This window comes from Antechinus flavipes, chromosome 3 (assembly GCF_016432865.1).
Source record: "Antechinus flavipes isolate AdamAnt ecotype Samford, QLD, Australia chromosome 3, AdamAnt_v2, whole genome shotgun sequence".
In the NCBI taxonomy this organism is placed as follows: Eukaryota; Metazoa; Chordata; class Mammalia; order Dasyuromorphia; family Dasyuridae; genus Antechinus; species Antechinus flavipes.
The window spans coordinates 339,934,960-339,953,886 of record NC_067400.1 but is presented as its reverse complement, the minus strand read 5'-3'; the positions used below and the strand labels follow the sequence as shown (position 1 = coordinate 339,953,886).

The following is an 18,927-nucleotide window of genomic DNA, read 5'->3' as shown; positions in this document are numbered from 1 at the left end:
CTCTAATATTCTGAGTCCAAATCCAGAAATCTTTCTACTTGTCATATTCTTCAATGTACTCATACATCCTTTAGCCTCTACACATGCTTCATAAGATCTTTTAAATCTTACTTCATGTTACCTGTTTCTTAAATGTCATTAAAAAAAGACTCATACCTAAAATATATTATTCTTATATTTAACTTCTGTTGCATTCTTTAAGAATATATAAATATATAACCATAAAAGTTCCATTTACAATAAATTTACATTCAATTATATTACAGATGTGACCACTAATTGTTTACTACTTTTCTTAACTATATGGCATGGGTAAAACTATTGAAACTGACTGTTAAGTCCTAAAATGAATAAAGGACATAAATACATACCTGTATATGACCATGTGTTACAAGTAATATCTTGAGACTTTTCATGTGAATGCTGCGATCTAATAGTTCTACAGCTTTGTCCAAATCATCCTGTGTAGTTAATGGAATCACCAGCTAGACAAGTTTTAAATAGAAGATATTTCAATTAAGAATAAAATGCTTCTGGCATCATGCAGAACCTGCATCACTGGCAGGTTAATCCATCTGATTGTTACACTGACGTACTTAATTCACATTTCAAATTTTCTTATGCCTTCAATCAATCAACAAGAAATTTATTAAACATCAAGTTTAAGTGCTAGGCACTAGGAGTACAAACACACGAAGTGAAAAAATCCTATTAAAGAGAATTTTGCCAATACAGTATAGATATTTAGGAAAATTTTAAAAAGTGAAAAATCCAGATATTTCTGATATTTCTACACAACTGCCTAAAAGCTATTATCATAATCTGGCTTATTTCCAATTATGGCAGAACACAGTTAAAAACAACTTATCTGGGAATGTTTTTTTAATATTATCATATTACATTTTAATAACTATTTTTACAATTTTTGTCGAAGAAAGACTATAACTGTTTAATTATAAACAGAATGAATATGACCTTTATAAATGGAATATTTTCATGATTTTCCTTCCAAATTGGAGTAATATTTTATGCAGACATTAGTTCTCTTGTTTCTTCTAGTTGTCAATACTAATGGTTTAGTGACATTTTAAACATAGAAAAAATAATCCAAAGAAATGATTAATATTTTGAGCACTTTTATAAGAAAAGTGTTTCTCCGCCTCCCCCCCCCTCCCCCCAAGAATCACAGAACAACAGATTTAGAGCTGAAAGAGATATTAGAGGTCATCTGGTCTAATCCTTTTATTTTACCAATGAGTAAACTGAGGACCAAGGAGTTAAATGACTTTATTTAAAGTTGCACAGGTGGCAAGCCGGGTCAGATTTGAAAATAGGTCTTTTATTCCAAGTTAATTTTTCATTATATCATGTAGCCTCCTAGAAATATGAATTATCGTCTTTTCCCAAAAAATTTACAAAGGTTTATTTACTTCTCTAAGACACTCTTGCTTTTAGTGGGGAAAAAAGAAACCACTACCAAACAAAACTAACCTATAGTACTGAAATACTAATTGACTTTAGTTTGCTAATAACTTAAATACCTGACACCTCTGGGAGAGGTTCCTAGAATAGTGGTTTGGATAAATGGTCATACTTCTGATGTGGTAGGGTTTTTTGTTTTTGTTTTGTTTAAATACTTCCTGTTTCTAAGTTCTCCTAGAATTTAGACAAAGAATAGAGAACAATCCCCACCTTGTTGAAATTATTTTAAATAAATCATAGAATATTTTTCTTTCCTGTTTGTTGAGAACATTTCAATCTCATCCATGAAAACAGATTCTCTGTTATATTAGTAAAGGAGTGACTAATCAAAAACACAAACTTTTTGGAACGGAAGCTAAGTATGGAATTCAGTCTGAAGGGTAGAAACTTTTCCCTTCTTTACACACTAAAAATGAGAACTGTCCAAAAAAAAAAAAAAAAAAAAAAAAGTTTTCTGTTTTATTGTCCATGAAAAAGTTTCAATAAAGCTGTCTACTAAAAAGACATTAAATTTTTTAAAATGCTGATATTTTCCCAATATATTTGCATGAACTTATAATTTTAAAATATTGTAAAAAATACATTTAATGGTAAAACTAATGAATTTGATTTATGCTTTAGTGATTAAAAATTTATCGGTTCAGAAGACATTTCTCAATGTTACTGTGCCTTGTAACTGTCATGAACATCTATTAGTCTATACTATTTCAAAATAATGTTGAATGACAACATGAGATTATTGGCTGTTTCAGTTCAAGAGTTTTAAAGTTTATTTTAAAGTCAATTATTTAGGGTTTACTTAATTTTAAATAAAGTAGCCAGCTTCAAATAAAGTAACTAGGTTTTATTAACAAAAGAATCACATCCACAAAAATTCAGTCTTTCAACCATGAGAATTCAATTAATCTATGACTTTAGAGCATGTGGTTAAAATACTTTTCAAATAAGAATGATGATTTTTCAAGAATTAGACATACTTTTACCCAACTTGCCTCCTGATTAATGATCTGTTTTGGTGACAATCATTAAATGAACACTTAAGTGACTACTATGGCCAAGCACACAAAGAAACAGTGAAGACACAAAGAGACATAAAAACCAGTGGATCAATCCTCTTGAAGAGTTTATAATCTATTATGAAAAATATGTGTATGTGTGTGTGTGTGTGTATTAAACACATACTGAGTAAATAAAAAAATTAAATATAAGGTTAAATACAAGGTATTGGGGCAGTTAGGTGGCGCAGTGGATTAGAGCATCAGCCTTGAAGTCAGGAGGACTGGAGTTCAAATCTGAACTCAGATACAAAATTTCCTAGCTGTGTGACCCTGGGCAAATCACTTAATCCCAATTGCCTCAGCAAAACAACAACAACAACAAAAACAAGGTATTTACTGAGGAAGACACTAGTGGCTAGGAGAAATGAGGCATTAGGTGGTCCAAGTTCACTGGATTTAATCAGAGGATCTTGGTATGAATTCTAGCTTTGCCACTACCTACTTTTGTGATTCTGGGCAAATCACTTAGCTACTTTAGACCTTAGTTTACTCAATTGTAAAATGAAAGCTGGGGCTGGATAAAGTCTAAATATTCTTACAGCTCTGGTCCTATGAAACTAAAAATGGAACATATGTGACCTTAGCTTGCTTACTTATTGATCAGGGAGCAATGTGATACTAACAAACATCTGCTGGAACTAAATTACTTATCAGCCTCTGTACGTATACTGTTTTAATCTATTTTATGGAAGAACTCTAAAATAATAGTATCAAGAAAGCTAAAGCTCAGAAAAAAAATCAAGACTTATGAGAAATGACTAGAAAATAAAAGGTTATCATTTATCAAACATAGAGAATAGTCAAATTTATAAATTAAGAGTCATTTTCCAATTGACAAATGATCAAAAGATATGAAGTCTTCAGATAAAGTGATCAAAGCCATCTATAGTCATGTGAAAAAATGCTTTACCTCACTATTGATTGGAAAAATGAAAATGAGCAATTCTGAAGTACTATCTCATATTTATTAAATTGGCTGATAGGACAGAAAAGGAAAATGACAAATGGTGGAGCGAATGTAGGAAAAATGAGACATTAGCACATTATTGGTAGAGTGGTGAACTGATTCAACTGTTCTATAGAGTAATTTAGAACTATGCCCAAAGGGTTATAAAACCATGCATACCTTTTGACCTAGCAATGCCACTATTAGGCTTGTATCCCAAAAGAGATAAAAGAAAAAAAAGAAAAAGGACCTATATGTACAAAAGTTTTTATGACAGCTCTTTTCTGGGAGCAAAGAATTGGAAATTGAGGAGGTGTCCAATTGGGAAACAGTTTATTAAATTGTGGTATATAATTATCACGGAATATGTTGAAAGAAATGATGTGCTATAAAAATGATGAGCTTTCAGAAAGACATGAGCTGAGGCGAAATACAAAGTAAAAGGAATAGTTTAAGATGATCAGTTATAAATGACTTAGTTATCCTTAGCAATACAATGATCCAAGACAACTCTGAAGGAATTATGATGAAAAATGCTATCACTCCCCAAAGAAAATAAAAAGCTAGGATAGAGGCAAGAATAAAAAAAGAACAGGTCTTTGGTGTGAAAAAAGACATGATAAAAGATAATGGAAAAAGACAAAGCCAATCAATTATACAATTATTACTTCCATTTTTTTCATCAAGGAGAAACTGGGAAAATTGTAACAAAAAAGAAAGCACTTGCCACTTTAAATGAATCTGTATATACAGATCCAAGTAAGTTAATTCCCAATGTACTAACTAAAAGAATTTTCTAATATAATTTCAAAGATATTGTCAATGATCTGATAAATCACAGACAATAGGCAGAAAAATGTCCTGATTTTTATGGGGGTGAGAGAGTCTTGAGATAGACTCTAAAAACCAGATTGGTGAACTTGATATCAATCTCTAGTAAGAACGTAAGGGATTATTAGATGGATAGACTGTAAGCACTTATAAATAAAAGGAAGAAATTATAATTCATGCAAATCTCATTTCCTTCTGTAATTGAATTATTACATTTACAGATAATAGCAAAGATTCAAAAAGAAACATTTAAAAGTTTATGCTCAATTTTATTCAAAACATGAATTTTAAGTGGTATAAATGTGAGTTCTATGAGAGGTATCATAGTATAGTAAAAATAAGTGCTTAAGTTGAACTCAGAAACCTGGGTTTGAATCCTGGCCTCAGATACTTCTAAGCTGTGAGGCCTTGGTCAGGTTACCTTACTTCTCAGTCTTAGTTTATTATTTATAAAATGGTTGTGAAAATATTTGTACTTTCCATAGCTGCTGTAAGAAAAGTGATTCATAATCTTTAAAATGTCACACCAATAAGGATATTATGTTGTAGGAAGTCTGTCTCCTAATTATCCATTTATCCTACAAGAGTAAGATTTAGCTTAATGTGATGGAAATCTTGACTCATATTTTTTACATCAGATATATATATAATATAATTGCTTTCTGGTACATATAGCTTAATATAGGATGTTTCCTAGGAGGTTTTATTTATTGTAAAATATAAAACTTTTAGATTCTTAGATCATGTTGAATATATAATTACAGTAGCTAAATCTAATGAAATACATAGAGGAAATCTATGCTAGAGGCAATAACTTAAAGATTAATTTTAAATGTATATCAAAAGGATATATTCTCATAGAATAGAAAAAAAAAATCACAGATATTACCTCAAGCGAGGCAAGTAAGACAACACTAACAACTAGCAATTCTTATGTCTACCTTCTTATATTTATAAAATCTTTGATATTGGCCTATACAGGTAATCAGGTATATCCTTAATTAAAATATGAAAAGGGAACAAGTTTATTTTTGAAGAAGGTCTTCTACAACACATCATGATAGTCATATAAGTGATTTGAGAGCTATAAAGAATGCAAAATTCCAGAATATTTATTGAAAAAAAATGCACTTGAGTTACAGGGAAAGACAGAGATGGAGAGAAAGATAGAGAAATAGAGTGCAGCGGTGGATGGGAGAGAGAGAAAAATCTACAAATAGATATCTATCTTGATTTTGGACACTGGGAAGATGCAGAGCTGTTTCAAGGATCCCTGATTATTTCTTAATACAAAAGGCCAGGGGTCCTCAAACTACGGCCCACGGGCCAAATGTGGCAGCTGAGGACGATTATCCCCCTCACCCAGGGCTATGAAGTTTCTTTATTTAAAGGGCCACAAAACAAAGTTTTTGTTTTTACTATAGTATGGCCCTCCAACAGTCTGAGGGACAGTGAACTGGCCCCCTATTTAAAAAGTTTGAGGACCCCTGCAAAAGGCCACCTTTTAGAACAATATTATTCCAATAATAGTATATGACTGTTAAACATGAAAATGACAATTTCAGAAGAATTAGACCAATGAAGACAACATACTAAAAGATGCATGGTTTGAGGTAAAATATATTGCCAAAGATGACTTATGTAATCAGAAGTGGCGCAAAAGACATCTTAACCCTGGACAAAGAGCTTGTCTGGTCCTGTAACAAGAGTGAGAGACATCAGGCATACATCCTTCATGCAGTACTGTAGCCACGAAATAGTAAAAGAATGAGAGCAATATTATAGTACTAAGAAAAAAATCCCCAATAGAAAATTTGGAGAAAGATAATGAAAAGAATCATATGGGGAAAGAAGAAATCAGTTGTTGATTAAGTATCCATGTTCTAGGACTTCCTAATAACCAATGGACATCTTAAATGGGATGACACCTTAAACTCAACATGTCCAAAACAACTCATAATATTGCATTTCCTTCCCTAAACTCTTTCCTCTTACTATTCTATTATTAATAATTACTGTATTACTATTATTTTTCTATTACAACAACCTCCCAGTCACCATCCTCCTAATGTAGGTGTGATTCTCAACTCTTTACTCTCTTATTCTCCATATCCAATCTGCTGTCAAGTGTAGTAGATTTTTACCTTAGTAATATCTTACATGTTACTATACCACCTTCATTACCTTATGCCTGAACTAATAAAATAACCTGATGGTTGGTCTCCCTGCCACAAATCTCTCATCACTCCTAAGTATAGGGCTACTATGTCATTCCCTTACTCAAGAAAATCCAGGGACAACTCGTCGCTTTCAAGACCAAATATAATTTTTTATTTGGTATTCTAAATCTTTTATAATCTATCCCACTCCACTTTTTACCTTTCTAGTCTTACAACTTTCTAGTCCCCAATGTACTCTGCAGTCCAGTGACACTAGTTTCTTTGCTGTTCTTTGCACATTTCCCTACTTACCTTCCTCATCTCTGTTTCTTGGCTTCCTTTAAGTCTCAATCAAAAGTCCATTTAAAATCCTCACATCTATAGGAAGTCTTTTATAATCCCTTTTAATTCTAATGGCTTGCCTCTGTTGATCATTTCCTACTTATTCTTACATATCTTGTTTACACAAAGTTGTTTGAGTGTTTTCTCCGCTATTTGACTGGGAGCTCTCTAAGAACAGAGATTGTCCCTTGACTTCCAGTGCTTAGCACAATGCCTGCCAAATAGTAGGTACTTAAAATGTTTACTGATTGACTTCCTCTTCTGATTATCTTTAGCCCAAATTAAGAAACTGGACATAATCAAATAACATCTTGACCAATACTAAGAATAGAATTTGAAAATTTCAGTTGTGAGATATAGAGACAGATATATCTACCTACATAAATTCCATTGACTAATAAGTATATTGTTATTATTATTGAAGCTGAACAAGAACTTCACATGGAAAGGTTGGAGATATGTGACAGGAAAATAAGGGAAATTTTCTGAAAAATATATAAAATTCATTATCTTCCTGTAAGGTTTATTATTACATAATTTTCACTGCAGGCTTTGTCAATCTTTCCAGAAATCAGAAACATATAAAGAAACTAAAATATAAGTAGAGAAAATGTACAAAATTTAATTTTGTTTACTTATTCCTCTAGCATACACATACATTCTTTGAATACTGAGAAGCAAAACAGTCCTGCCTGAAACTCTCATCCAAATTAAGAGAGTATAAAATTATTCAATTATTTATTCAACATTTATTAAATGCCTAACAGGGATCCTCAAACTTTTTAAATAGGGGGTCTGTTCACTGTCCCTCAGACTGTTGGAGGGCCGGACTATAGTAAAAACAAAAACTTTGTTTTGCGGGCCTTTAAATAAAGAAACTTCATAGCCCTGGGTAAGGGGGATAATCATCCTCAGCTGCTGCATCTGGCCCGGCCATAGTTTGAGGACCCCTGGCCTAACATGTATTAAATATTGAAAACACAAGTTCTTTATGTTACCTCATTATTAGTATAATGTAGATCCATAGACTGTCCAAAAGCAATTTTGGCTTTAGAACTCAGCTCTTCTAATCTAAGTGGTCTGGGAAATTGAAGAATTCTGTAAAGATACAAAATGATAAGATTTTACAAGACTAATATCTAGAAATTTACTTTTCCAATAATAGTTGTATACTGGTTACTTGAGAGCAAGTGTTGCACAGAGTTACCCTTAAAATTGTCTCTGATACATCTTAGCTGTGTGGATTTGTGGCCACAGGATTTTTAATGCCCTAGGTAACTTAGGCTAAATTGATAGGTGGGTATTAAAATAATGTAAAAATAAATAACCATTGAAATGTAATGACAGAATTTTCAACTGAGCAAAAGTTATGGTGATTTTTAGCAAAAATTTTTATGTATACAAAAAATGCAATTCAAATCAATTTTATGAGTATAATTTACTAAAAAAAAAAAAAAAAAAAAAGGCTCCGGAATGTTTTTAATAGACTTTATTGTGTCAATTGGTCAATTGTTTGTTTAAAAAAAAAAAAAAATTATTTAAATCAACTGGACTGAACTAACATTTTTCACTATCTCTTGAATTATTTAACATGTGAAACACATTTGAACGATAAATTCTAGATCATCATTTTACATATCTGTTCTAGAAAATTAACACTGTATGTCTTACTTTAATTAGCAGAGTAATAAAACTGATTTCCTTCTCAATTTCAAAATACTATTTAATATCCTATTGATATTGAAATTTTCCTTACCTTTGAAATGTCAGATTTATTTATGACCCAAAGAAAAATATTAGTAAAAGTTATCTGCCTTCTTTTCTTTAAAAAACAAAACAGCTGAGTTTCATATACACATTGTTTTAATAATTCACTTTAAAGATCCTTTAGGATCAAACAGATTTTGAGAATTTAGTTCTGATCTAATGGAAAGCAATTCTCAGTTTATAAGCTATTTGGATGTGCACTTGTTTAATACCTATTTAGTATTTAACTATTTCAAGTAATGAATGATTAATGGTCTTCAAATACAATCCTGGAAAGGCCCATATAAAGATAAGATACTAAGTGTTCTTTATTTTTATTTAGAACAACAGAAGAGGAATTAAACAAGCAAACATAATTGTTTTTAAGCTGTCTACCTAAAATTTTTTGACTGTTTCAAAATAGAAATATTAAATCAAACTAAAGATAAATTAATAAATGACCATTTTGTCTTTTGCAGCTTACATTTCAAAAGATTGGGTTTTGAATACCTATTCTACACTTTATTACAAATTATTAAAGAATATTAATCTTTTTAGCCATAAGTCTACATTAAAATCTTAACTGTATGCCACTCTAGTATCTTTGCTAAGAAAACCCAAAGAATCAGACATAATTGATAACAACTAAGCAATAACTACAAAAAAATTATTAATGGATTCAATGGGGCACCTAAAAGATGTGTTTAAATTAATAAATAATAAAATTTTAAAAACCATTAAAATAGTTTATCTTTTTTCTACTTTACCTTTTTTCACCCCGATGCTCAAATTTGACTCGAACATCATTCTATAATGAAAAGACAAATCGTACACATAAATGAAAACCATTAAAAGACAAATAGAAATCAGCTATGACTTCTGATTATAATTCCAATTTTTCCTTAGATAAAAATGAACACCTATAAAATAATCCATTATTAATTTTAGAACACTAAAATAGTTTATATTATCTTCTTTCTTTTTGTATTAGATACCAAACAATTAAATCATTCAAATTCGTAAGGCATAAATTTCCAGAAATAAGTTAGCTGAAGCAAAATAATTCTTTATTTAAATGATTCAAAAAATTAATTAGTAAAAAATACTGCCCTGAAAGTATATTTTGGTTTAATAAAAATTTTCATATTAAATGAAACTCAAGATATTAAATTAAAAACAAAACATCAATTTTCTACATTGCTTTCTGTGAAAATTCCTAAACATTATCAACAGATAAGTTTTGATTTAAATCAGTTAGATTTGAGTCTAACTTAAGTAGACTCGAGTCTAACTTAAGTAGACTAGAATTAAACATTTGGACATCATTTTATATATTTGTGTGTGTGTGTGTCTTCTTTAAAACTACTGAAAGGACTAAATGTGGTGATAAAGACCTAGAATTCGAAAGCTTAGGATATAGTACTGTTTGAGTTTAGAGGTTCTGAGGCAGTAGGGCTAATAGTTGATCATGTATCTGTGTTCAAGTCTGGTATCATGGCCACCAAGCTGCGTAAGGAGGGGCAAACCAGCCCACATCAGGAAAAACAGAGCAGGTTAAAACTTTGTTGCTGATTAATATTGACATCAGGCCTGAGAGTGATTGCTATACTTTACAGTTGGGCAAGGTAAAAGATCTGTTCTCCAAAGAACAAACAAAACAAAACCAAAAACTAAACACACTAAAACAATAAGCCCCCTTTCTCCCCTCAAAACTCCAAAATAACCAAAATAAACAAAACCAAAAAAATGAAATTTACAATTTACAATTTAAATTAAATCAAATTAGCAATTTACAAAACAATCTTATTTTATTATATTATAAGATATGATGAAAACAGACACCTGTTTTTTGGGTGATGAAGATTTTGGTTTTCTGGTTTCCTGTAGGGATAATGGTCGACTAGCCTTATGAAGGACAGCCAGGTCTTGCATTATTGAATTCAAGGCTTGCTGATCATCTGTTTTTAAAAATATCATATACAGAAAATATCATTTCAACAAAAACTAAGATAAAAAAATGAAATAAAGATTTAAAAAAATACACAATGTCAATGAATGGGCTGTTAATGAATAATGGCCTAATGACCAATAAAATCACAATTAATTAATAACAAACTCAAAATATAATCACACAAGTTTTGTAATAAGTATCATTCTTGGGGTTCAAGTATGAAACTATTTTTATAGGCAATTTTAAAAAATAAAACTGAAATGTAGCAATGAAGAGTTTAACTTCAAAAGAGACAGATGTAATGAAGTCAACAAAGTAGCACTATCAAGAAATCAATCAACAAGCACTTAATTAAATGCCTATTATGTGTCACACACTGCCTAAGTTAGTTTCTATCAAAAAGGGATACTTTTAATACATAGAAATTCATGAGCCAGTGTTATGCCACAGTTCTCTTTTATTGTCCTGACTCAGTTTCTCTAATTATCCTGACCCAGTCCTGACTCAATTTCTCTAATTGTTCTGCTTCAGTTTATAATTGTCTGCTCAATCCTGCAAAACCGCCTCTCCTTCTTTATCAGAATATTTGATAAGGATAAAATATCTTATGTTTTAGAATATCAGAATGTCTCTCCCCAACCCAAGCTATCAGAATGTCAGATACCTCTTATCCAAGATGCCTCTCCCCATCTCTGGAGTTTCTTTCCCTCTCTGGTAGCTCACCCCCATCCTTTCAGAATCCCGTTCCTGCTCTTAGCACCCTGACTCCACCCCTGTCTCAGTCTAACCCAAGTCTGAGCCATGTGTATATAGGTCATTGAGAATTCATTGTTTGCTGGATTCTTGGAGACAATAGTCTCATTTCAGCCCTGGGACCAAACCATGGATCCATTTGGTCCCAGTAAACCTCTCCCTTTTAAATAAATTATTAAATACTCTCTAATTTATATCTTGCCTCAGTTTCTCTGGCATTATATTTTGGAGGCCCCAGCGAGATGTTAGAAAATAAGTAGGATTAGAGATTAGAGTCTACCTTTGGGTCTCCACCCTGGGTTTCAGGGAGGCTGGGGATCTGGGTTCTTTACTTTGAGAGGCCAGCCCTCTGGATTTTTTCCTCAGAGCTTCCAGAGAAGAGCAGTTTCCAGCCACAACTGTACCTGAAGTCTGACGGTGGACACTCCATTTCAGCCACGGGTGAGTAATCCTGGGTGTTTTAAGACCTGTTCTGTTCTGTCTATGCTAGCATCTGGATATTCATTACAATGAAATGCTGATAGGCATAAATTCTGAGAGTAGGGTTGCAGTTGGCACTACCTGGTATCTAAGAAACATCTGGTTCTGTGTGCCAGTTTGCACAACTCTGGGCATTCCTGAGTATAAATCTGGGTCTTTTTTTAAAGACACCATCTGGCTAAAAACTGTGAGTTAATGTTTTTGACTGTGCAGTCATATCCGTGTGTTCTATGTGACTTGTTTGTCACTTATTTGGTTCAGAGCTCTGCTAAATTAAGAAATATGGGAAGTAGTATAAAATTTGCTTGTGATTTTAAACTTTTAAAAACTGGTATTCGGATAATTTAAATTCAGATGTGGCTTGGATTGAGCTAGCCTAGATAAAGCCTCTGGAGACAAAAAGAGTTTATGCTAATTGCTTTGAACTCTGGCTGGAGAAACATCTGATTCAGAATTTTGGGATGGTTTTAAAATAGTGGGAAATAATTTTACTGTTGCCTTTGCATGCCAGATTTCTTCTGAGTATTTTTTTGGGCAGTTTTAAATTGTGGGAAATAATTTTACTGTTGCTTATGCAGGCTAGATTTAGTTATCCTTGAATGTAAGATCTTAAGAACTTGTTGGAATGAAGTTCTGTTAACTTACCTGAAAGGGGTCCCATGCCTCTAGGTAAAGAAAGGTCTGACTTTTCTAAAGGCTTCAACTCTGGCCAAAGTTGGGGCTTAGGAAAAGTCTACTGGAGAGGGCTGCCATGTGAAATCCTCACTCTCACCACACTACTTTCTGCTACTTTAAAGGTTAAGTGGGGTAGGGATCTTTTGTCTTCAAAGATGAAGATTAAATTCACCCCCACTGCTCTCTACTACTTCAGCAACAGAGTGCCTAGTTAGCCTGGGGGTGAAGTTTAGCTCCTCTTCCCTCCCCGCTACCTCTTTGGAGGTAGAGTGGGGGGAAGGTCGCCACATGGAATTTCCCCTTCCCTTCTTCCCCCACTAAGTGTGTTTTAGTCTCTTTCTGCAGAAGCTTGGCTTTGGCAAAGGATTTCAAGAGACAGGTCCCATTTGAAATTAATTGACTGATGTATAATTTGGTAGGGCTATTTCTAAAAGTTTAAAGGATATTTTAAAGAACCTTTCAGATTCTTTTCTGTAGAATTGGGTATTCTGTATAAGTTTAATTGATTGTATCCTGAGGTTATGCCCATCATTTAAAGGGCTTCTGAAAATAATAGTTTTTTCCTTGTCCTTTTGAAAATGTTTCTGTTAGAACTGTTTGGTTCTGCAAACATAAATAAGGAAAAGCAACAACATGATTTATAAAAAAACACTGAGTAAAAGTAGCAATAGATTGTGAAAAGGCTGCCTGCTTCCTAGTCAGATGTAGTAGTTACAAACTTTTTTAATATATACCAAAACATTGGCATTTCAGTATGGCTTAGTTGAAATGGTCCTATAATTCTGGGTCTTCCCAAGAAAGCACTGCTTACACGTTTGTTAAGTTAATGGAATATGTGAATCTGGTAATATTTTCTCCAATGAATGATTCTGTGTCCCCATGCAAAATTCTCATGAAGAACCAGACCAGAGGAAGCATTCCCTATCTTGAATTCTCTACCATTCTAACTCCTCTACCATTTCCCCCTCCTTCCAGTATAAAGGCTTCTTGGGTAATATTCGGATCTGTGGCTTATAGAAAACACTCTGAGGCAGTAATATCAGCAATCTAGCATGTTTGGGCTTCTACCTGATACAATATTATTTAATGGGATCTTGTCATTACATGACAGGTAGCTGTCAGAAGTCCATTTCTACTAACATGGGATCTGAAAGCTTTAATATTCTTGATAGCCACATTCTTCCAACTGTTGAATAAATGAGAAACACCACTCTAAACCAGGTGGTCTTAAGCTTTTTCCCTTCATGATCCCTTTGTACCTGACAAATTTTTACATAACCCTGGGCATATAAAATAGGTGTACAAATTAAACATTTACTGATAAAAAAAAAAATCATAATTTTGCAACCCCACAGGAAACTGAAACCCAAGATAAATGAAGAGGTGGTAATAACAATAATAATAATACACAATATAGTTTTTAAAAGTGCAGTTCCCTGGTCAAGGCAAATTACATTTGAGCTAAGTGAAACAATTTACAAGTATGTTGTAAAATTACTATCAATTATCTTTGAAAAATTATGGCCAACAGTAGACCTCAGCAAAGCAAATGTCTCATTTTTCAAAAATATTTTTAAAGATAGGTTCTAGTATAGTTGTCACTAGTCCTGGGAAAAAGTCCAGAATGGGTCATTTAAACCATTAAAAATTGGTTTGTGGGTAGTGATCAATAAAAATGAGCATGTATCATAAAAAAAGCAAACCAAACTCTTTATATTATGACAGCATTACTGTCCTCACATCATCACAAAAAAGAATAAGGTAAAAAAACTTAGACTGGATGACACTGTAATTAGGTGAATCTGTGTTGACTGAGTGACTGTACCCAAAGAATTGTTATCAAACTCTTACTCTGTCCAGTCTTTTATTCGCTGTTTCCTTATGTCATCTGTGACATCTGCAGATAACAGAAAGTTGGGAGGGATAGCTAGTAACTTGGAATGACCACATTAGTGTCTTAAAAAGTCTCTATAGGCAAATAGAATATAGACTGAAAATGAAATTTAATAGGGACAAATGAAAAGTCCTGTACCTAGGTTAAAAAAAAAAATTAAAGAAAAAAGATCTAAGGATTTGGCAGACTGCAAAATCAGTAATCAAGTGTACTGTGGCTGCCAAAATGGTCTGTACTGAGGTTTTTTTTTTTTTTTTTTTTTTTTTAAATCAAATACAAGATGGGGAAAACACTGTGACCTAAGGATTTTAGCCAACTATATACTCAGTGAATCAAGACTACTGTGTGGCTTCCAAAAAAAGCTAGCAGGATATAAAGCTGAATTAACAGAAATTTGGTAACGTAATCATCATCAATCATTTAAGAGTTTACTAAAGTGAGGAATATGAGAAGTTAGGTTTCCACAGATATTGTCAAAATGGAATGAAGGGAGCAATGATGTATCTCATTTAAGATTATCTCAAACTAATCATCATGTAAGTCAAGGAACTGGCTAAACAACAAAGTTCCTGACAAAGGGACCCAGGCTTAACCTGACCCAAACTGGCTAGGGTCAATGACAGAGCACAAGCCTTTTGACACAGAATCACTGAATAAAGAAGACTGTAAATCTGACCAACTGTAAATGATTGTAAATCATATCTAATTGTTACCTGCATTACAATTTTAACTAACTCTTGACTGTAAATCTGACTAATCCAAACCTTGAAGGGAGGGGTAAGGAACTGAATTAACGGTATAAAGCTTGTTCCCACTTCAGTATTGGGTATGTCTCAGCAATGAGCACACCTATTTCTCATGAGACTCGCTGAATAAAGGATTCTTCTCTCACTCTAAAAGAGCATTGGTTGTAACACTCACTATTCCTGGACCAGCTGCAACTGGGAAAGCAGTGGGCAGCAGTAGCTCCTCCCAGGCTTACTCCCCAACCTGCTAAACTGCAGTTTTTTTAAATAACAACTGGGGGGGGGGGGGGGGAGGAGGAATCATCCAGATCCCCAGAGACTCCTGGGTGGCTGCTTGAGAGGTGAGTAGAGGAAGAAGCATTCTCACCAACCTTTTTTAGCAATACTGAGCTCTCTTCTCAGCTCCCCCAAGACTGCAAATGGAACCTAAGACACTGATATTAGCCTAGTAGAGTGAATGAAAAAATCAGGGCCGGCCAGGGACCATGCAAGCTGATATTTCAAACAAAGTATGAAAATTTCTGGCAATTATAGTTCTTGATGGTCCAGGGACCCTATCCTAGACTAGACCAGCCCATTAAGGGCCTTTGGAGGAAGAGTCTCAGAATGGGAGGAAAAACTTCTAAGACAAAGGTGCCTGGAGGGATTAGGATCCCCTCCCCGAAATTCCACAAAATAGCCCACTGGGGAAAGGCTAAAACTGGGATTGAATAAAATATTAGGGCAATCTGAGATCATGTGATGGGAGTGTGGAGAATTTCTACATATAAGTGCAGAAAGGATTGCAAAGGATTACAGAAAGTCTAGAAGAGAAGGGTATAGAGATAGGGCCCCAGAAGAGATCATACTTTTCTCCAGGAAACATTTCTCTAAAAGGAGGTAAAACAGGAAAAGAAGAATTCTGTATCAGACAGAAAGAAAAAGAATTTAAAAGCAGTTTTTGTGTATATGTGTTTTGTCTTCTATTTTAAGCCTTTCTCTCAGATGAATCACAAATGAAAAGATCTATAAAGCATTTATAAAATGCCTTTTTATAAAAAGCAGGCTTTCAGTTTCTGTCCAACCTCTCTCAAGTATGTGAAAAATATTTCTCTTTGTGACTCTCAAACTAAGTTGAATTTTTCTTAAAAGTTAAGCTTTCAAGAATTATAAACAGCTTCTAAGCTTCTCTCCTTTGAAGGGACTGGGGAATGGCTAAGGATCATGCTTGAGACAATATGTCCAAACCAGCTTGCCAAAGAATGGCAGGCTCCCCAAAACTTCCACACTATGCCCTGAAATCAGCCTCAATTTCTCTCTAGATGAGTCTCTGCATTCCTGAGCCCAAGAGTCCTAATGAAACCTAAATTTTGGTTTGTTTAAATTTAAATTGTATATGATTAGAATTACTTTCAATTGGTGCATTTGGGAATAAGATTTTAGAAATGTTTGTGCCTTAATATTGAAGTATTGCTACTAGAAATTTAAATCTGTATTTGACTTTAAGCCAAAAAAATAAACTGGATATTAAGACAAAGTTTCTGGTAACTTATTTAAAGAGATCACATGTTTGTATATTGTGCAATTTGTAAAAATTGTATGAGTATGCTTTAAAATTTCCTGGTTCACAAAAAAAAGAGGAAGAAGGTAATTTAGTTTGAATGGAATATCCAATTAGAATTTAGGGCATCTCACAAACATACTGGTTGATTTTAAAATAACTTTTCCAATTGATGTGTATGTTAAAATTAGAATCTTGACTGTAAATTACATAAGATTCCTATCCATTTTTAGGATAGATTATGTTATACCTGAATTTTAAGACTATCTGTCTATTACTTACAAAAATCGTGACATTGTTAATTAAGTTTCTTGGGATTATTGTCGTAATATTGAAACCTAAAACTGATAATTACTATGTATGTATAGGGAAAAAGCTCACAGCAACTTTTAAAACTAGAAAAAGGGGAGTTGGTCTTAGCTCCTGCTCTAGGATTCCTTCCCTAAGTTGTAAAGCTGTCAAATTTCTTGAAACCATTTTGCTATCAAAGGAAAAAGCCAGCCTAATCTTATATATAAAATTTCCTTAAGCAGGTGAAAAAAGTTTTAAAATGTCTTCACCTTTGAATTTCTGAAAATTTCTGATTAGGATTTTTGGAAGTTAATTTGAAATTTAGGATTGAAAACTATATACTAGTTATTTGTATAATTTTATGTTTTTATTTTAGATCAGTTGGCCCAGGAAGGTGAAGTCTACCCTACCTCCACTGGATGTGGCTGCTCCTTAGCCTTGGCTTGATCCCTTTGAGGAAAGGAGGGAAGAAGGGAGGAAGGGGAAAGTGAGGAAAACAAATGCATTCACTCTCACTATTCTCTTAACCCCCTTTTCTGGTTAAGTGATTATTTAAGAGGATAAATCATTCCTATAATGCCGAAGATCTACTTAGATAATAAGATGCTATATAAAGAGTTTTAATGCTTAGTAATGTAAAGAACTAAGAAAAGTTTATAAGATTTTTGGTTATCTGTAAATTCTCTGAAAATGGTTATTTTAAAAACCATCACATCTCTACCAAAGTCTCCATCTTTCTTCAGCAAATTATTTAATATTTAAGTGTATCATGGTTTCATTGTTTAATGAATGTGATAACAAATGTGATTTATATTTTTTGTAAAATACCCAAAACAGGATTTTGACCTGACAATGTTGGCTGTTTTACAAGTTTTCTTGTACCTAGTTTTGATTGTGCCCAGCAGGTGCATGTGAGAAGAAAGTGGAAAGAAGAAAGCTTCCCACCATATCAGCCTGGAAATAGTTTAAATTACGCATAATCCTTTCTAAGTCTTTCCTTTCTTGCATTTTTTTTTTTTTTAAAGATTTGAAGTGTCTGATAGAGGACTTGGCTATTTGAGAGAAATTTTTTTGGGGGAGACTATAACTAATACTATTTCCCTAGTTAAAATATGGGTATGGATGAGAACCAATAAATCAAAAAGTCATCATCCAAAAAAAATACCATGAATTACTAAGAAGGATGCCATCCTCAACTATTCCAAGTGGATGTCTATATCTGGGCAAGAGTTGGGAGGACAAACTTAGCCTCTGTTTAAGATCTAATTCTTGTAACTTGATTTCCCAATTGTGTTCCTTTCCATAAGAATGATTCCCACCTAATTCCTGAGTCTGGCATTCATTCATGGTTTTCATACCTTAAGTCAAACAGCCAAGGATGCTTTGTCTTGTTATAGTCATGTCCCTGCTTTCTCTCTCTATTCAGGTCAGCTAAACAACAAAGTTCCTGATAAAGGGGCTCAGGCTTAAACCAGCCCAAATCAGCTAGGGTCAAGGACAGGATACAAGTCTTTTGACATATGGAATCAGCAAATAAAGAAGACTGTAAATTCTACCTAATTGTTACTTGGATTATATAGTTGAGTAATTATAGATCTGATTGTAAATCCAACCTAATTGTAATTCATATTATAAAGATGACCAACTGAAATTCTGATTGTAAGTCAGACCTAATTGTAAATTGGATTGTAAATCCAACTAATTGTAATTATCTTTGACTGTAAGTCTGACCAATCTAAACCTTGAAGTAAGGAGCAAGGAACTGAATTATCAGTATAAAGCTTGCTCTGGCTTCAGTATTTTGATATGTCTCGTCAGTGAACATACCTGCTTCTCATGAGAATCACTGAATTCTTTAATTCTCTCATTCTAAAAGAGCATTGGTTTTAACACTCATAACTCCTGTACCAGCTTGCAGCTGGGGAAGCAGTGGGCAGTGATAGCTCGTCCCAGACTCACTTCTCAATCCTGCTGAGTTCCATGGAGTCTTTGATAACATTATATTAAGTGCTATGACTACAAAGACAAAAGAA

At 33.2% G+C, this 18,927-nt stretch overlaps 1 protein-coding gene across 1 annotated transcript in view; it reads right to left on the bottom strand.

Annotated features, from left to right (window-relative positions):
* MAP3K2 (mitogen-activated protein kinase kinase kinase 2) overlaps nucleotides 1-18,927 on the bottom strand; it is a 75,414-nt gene that overhangs the window by 48,161 nt on the left and 8,326 nt on the right. The window contains exons 2-5 of the mRNA XM_051985693.1: nucleotides 10,407-10,522; nucleotides 9,332-9,372; nucleotides 7,817-7,916; nucleotides 372-485 (exon numbers count right to left, since the gene is read on the bottom strand). Of these exons, the coding sequence (XP_051841653.1) occupies nucleotides 372-485; nucleotides 7,817-7,916; nucleotides 9,332-9,372; nucleotides 10,407-10,522 (371 nt within the window). The remainder of the gene's footprint in view (nucleotides 1-371; nucleotides 486-7,816; nucleotides 7,917-9,331; nucleotides 9,373-10,406; nucleotides 10,523-18,927) is intronic.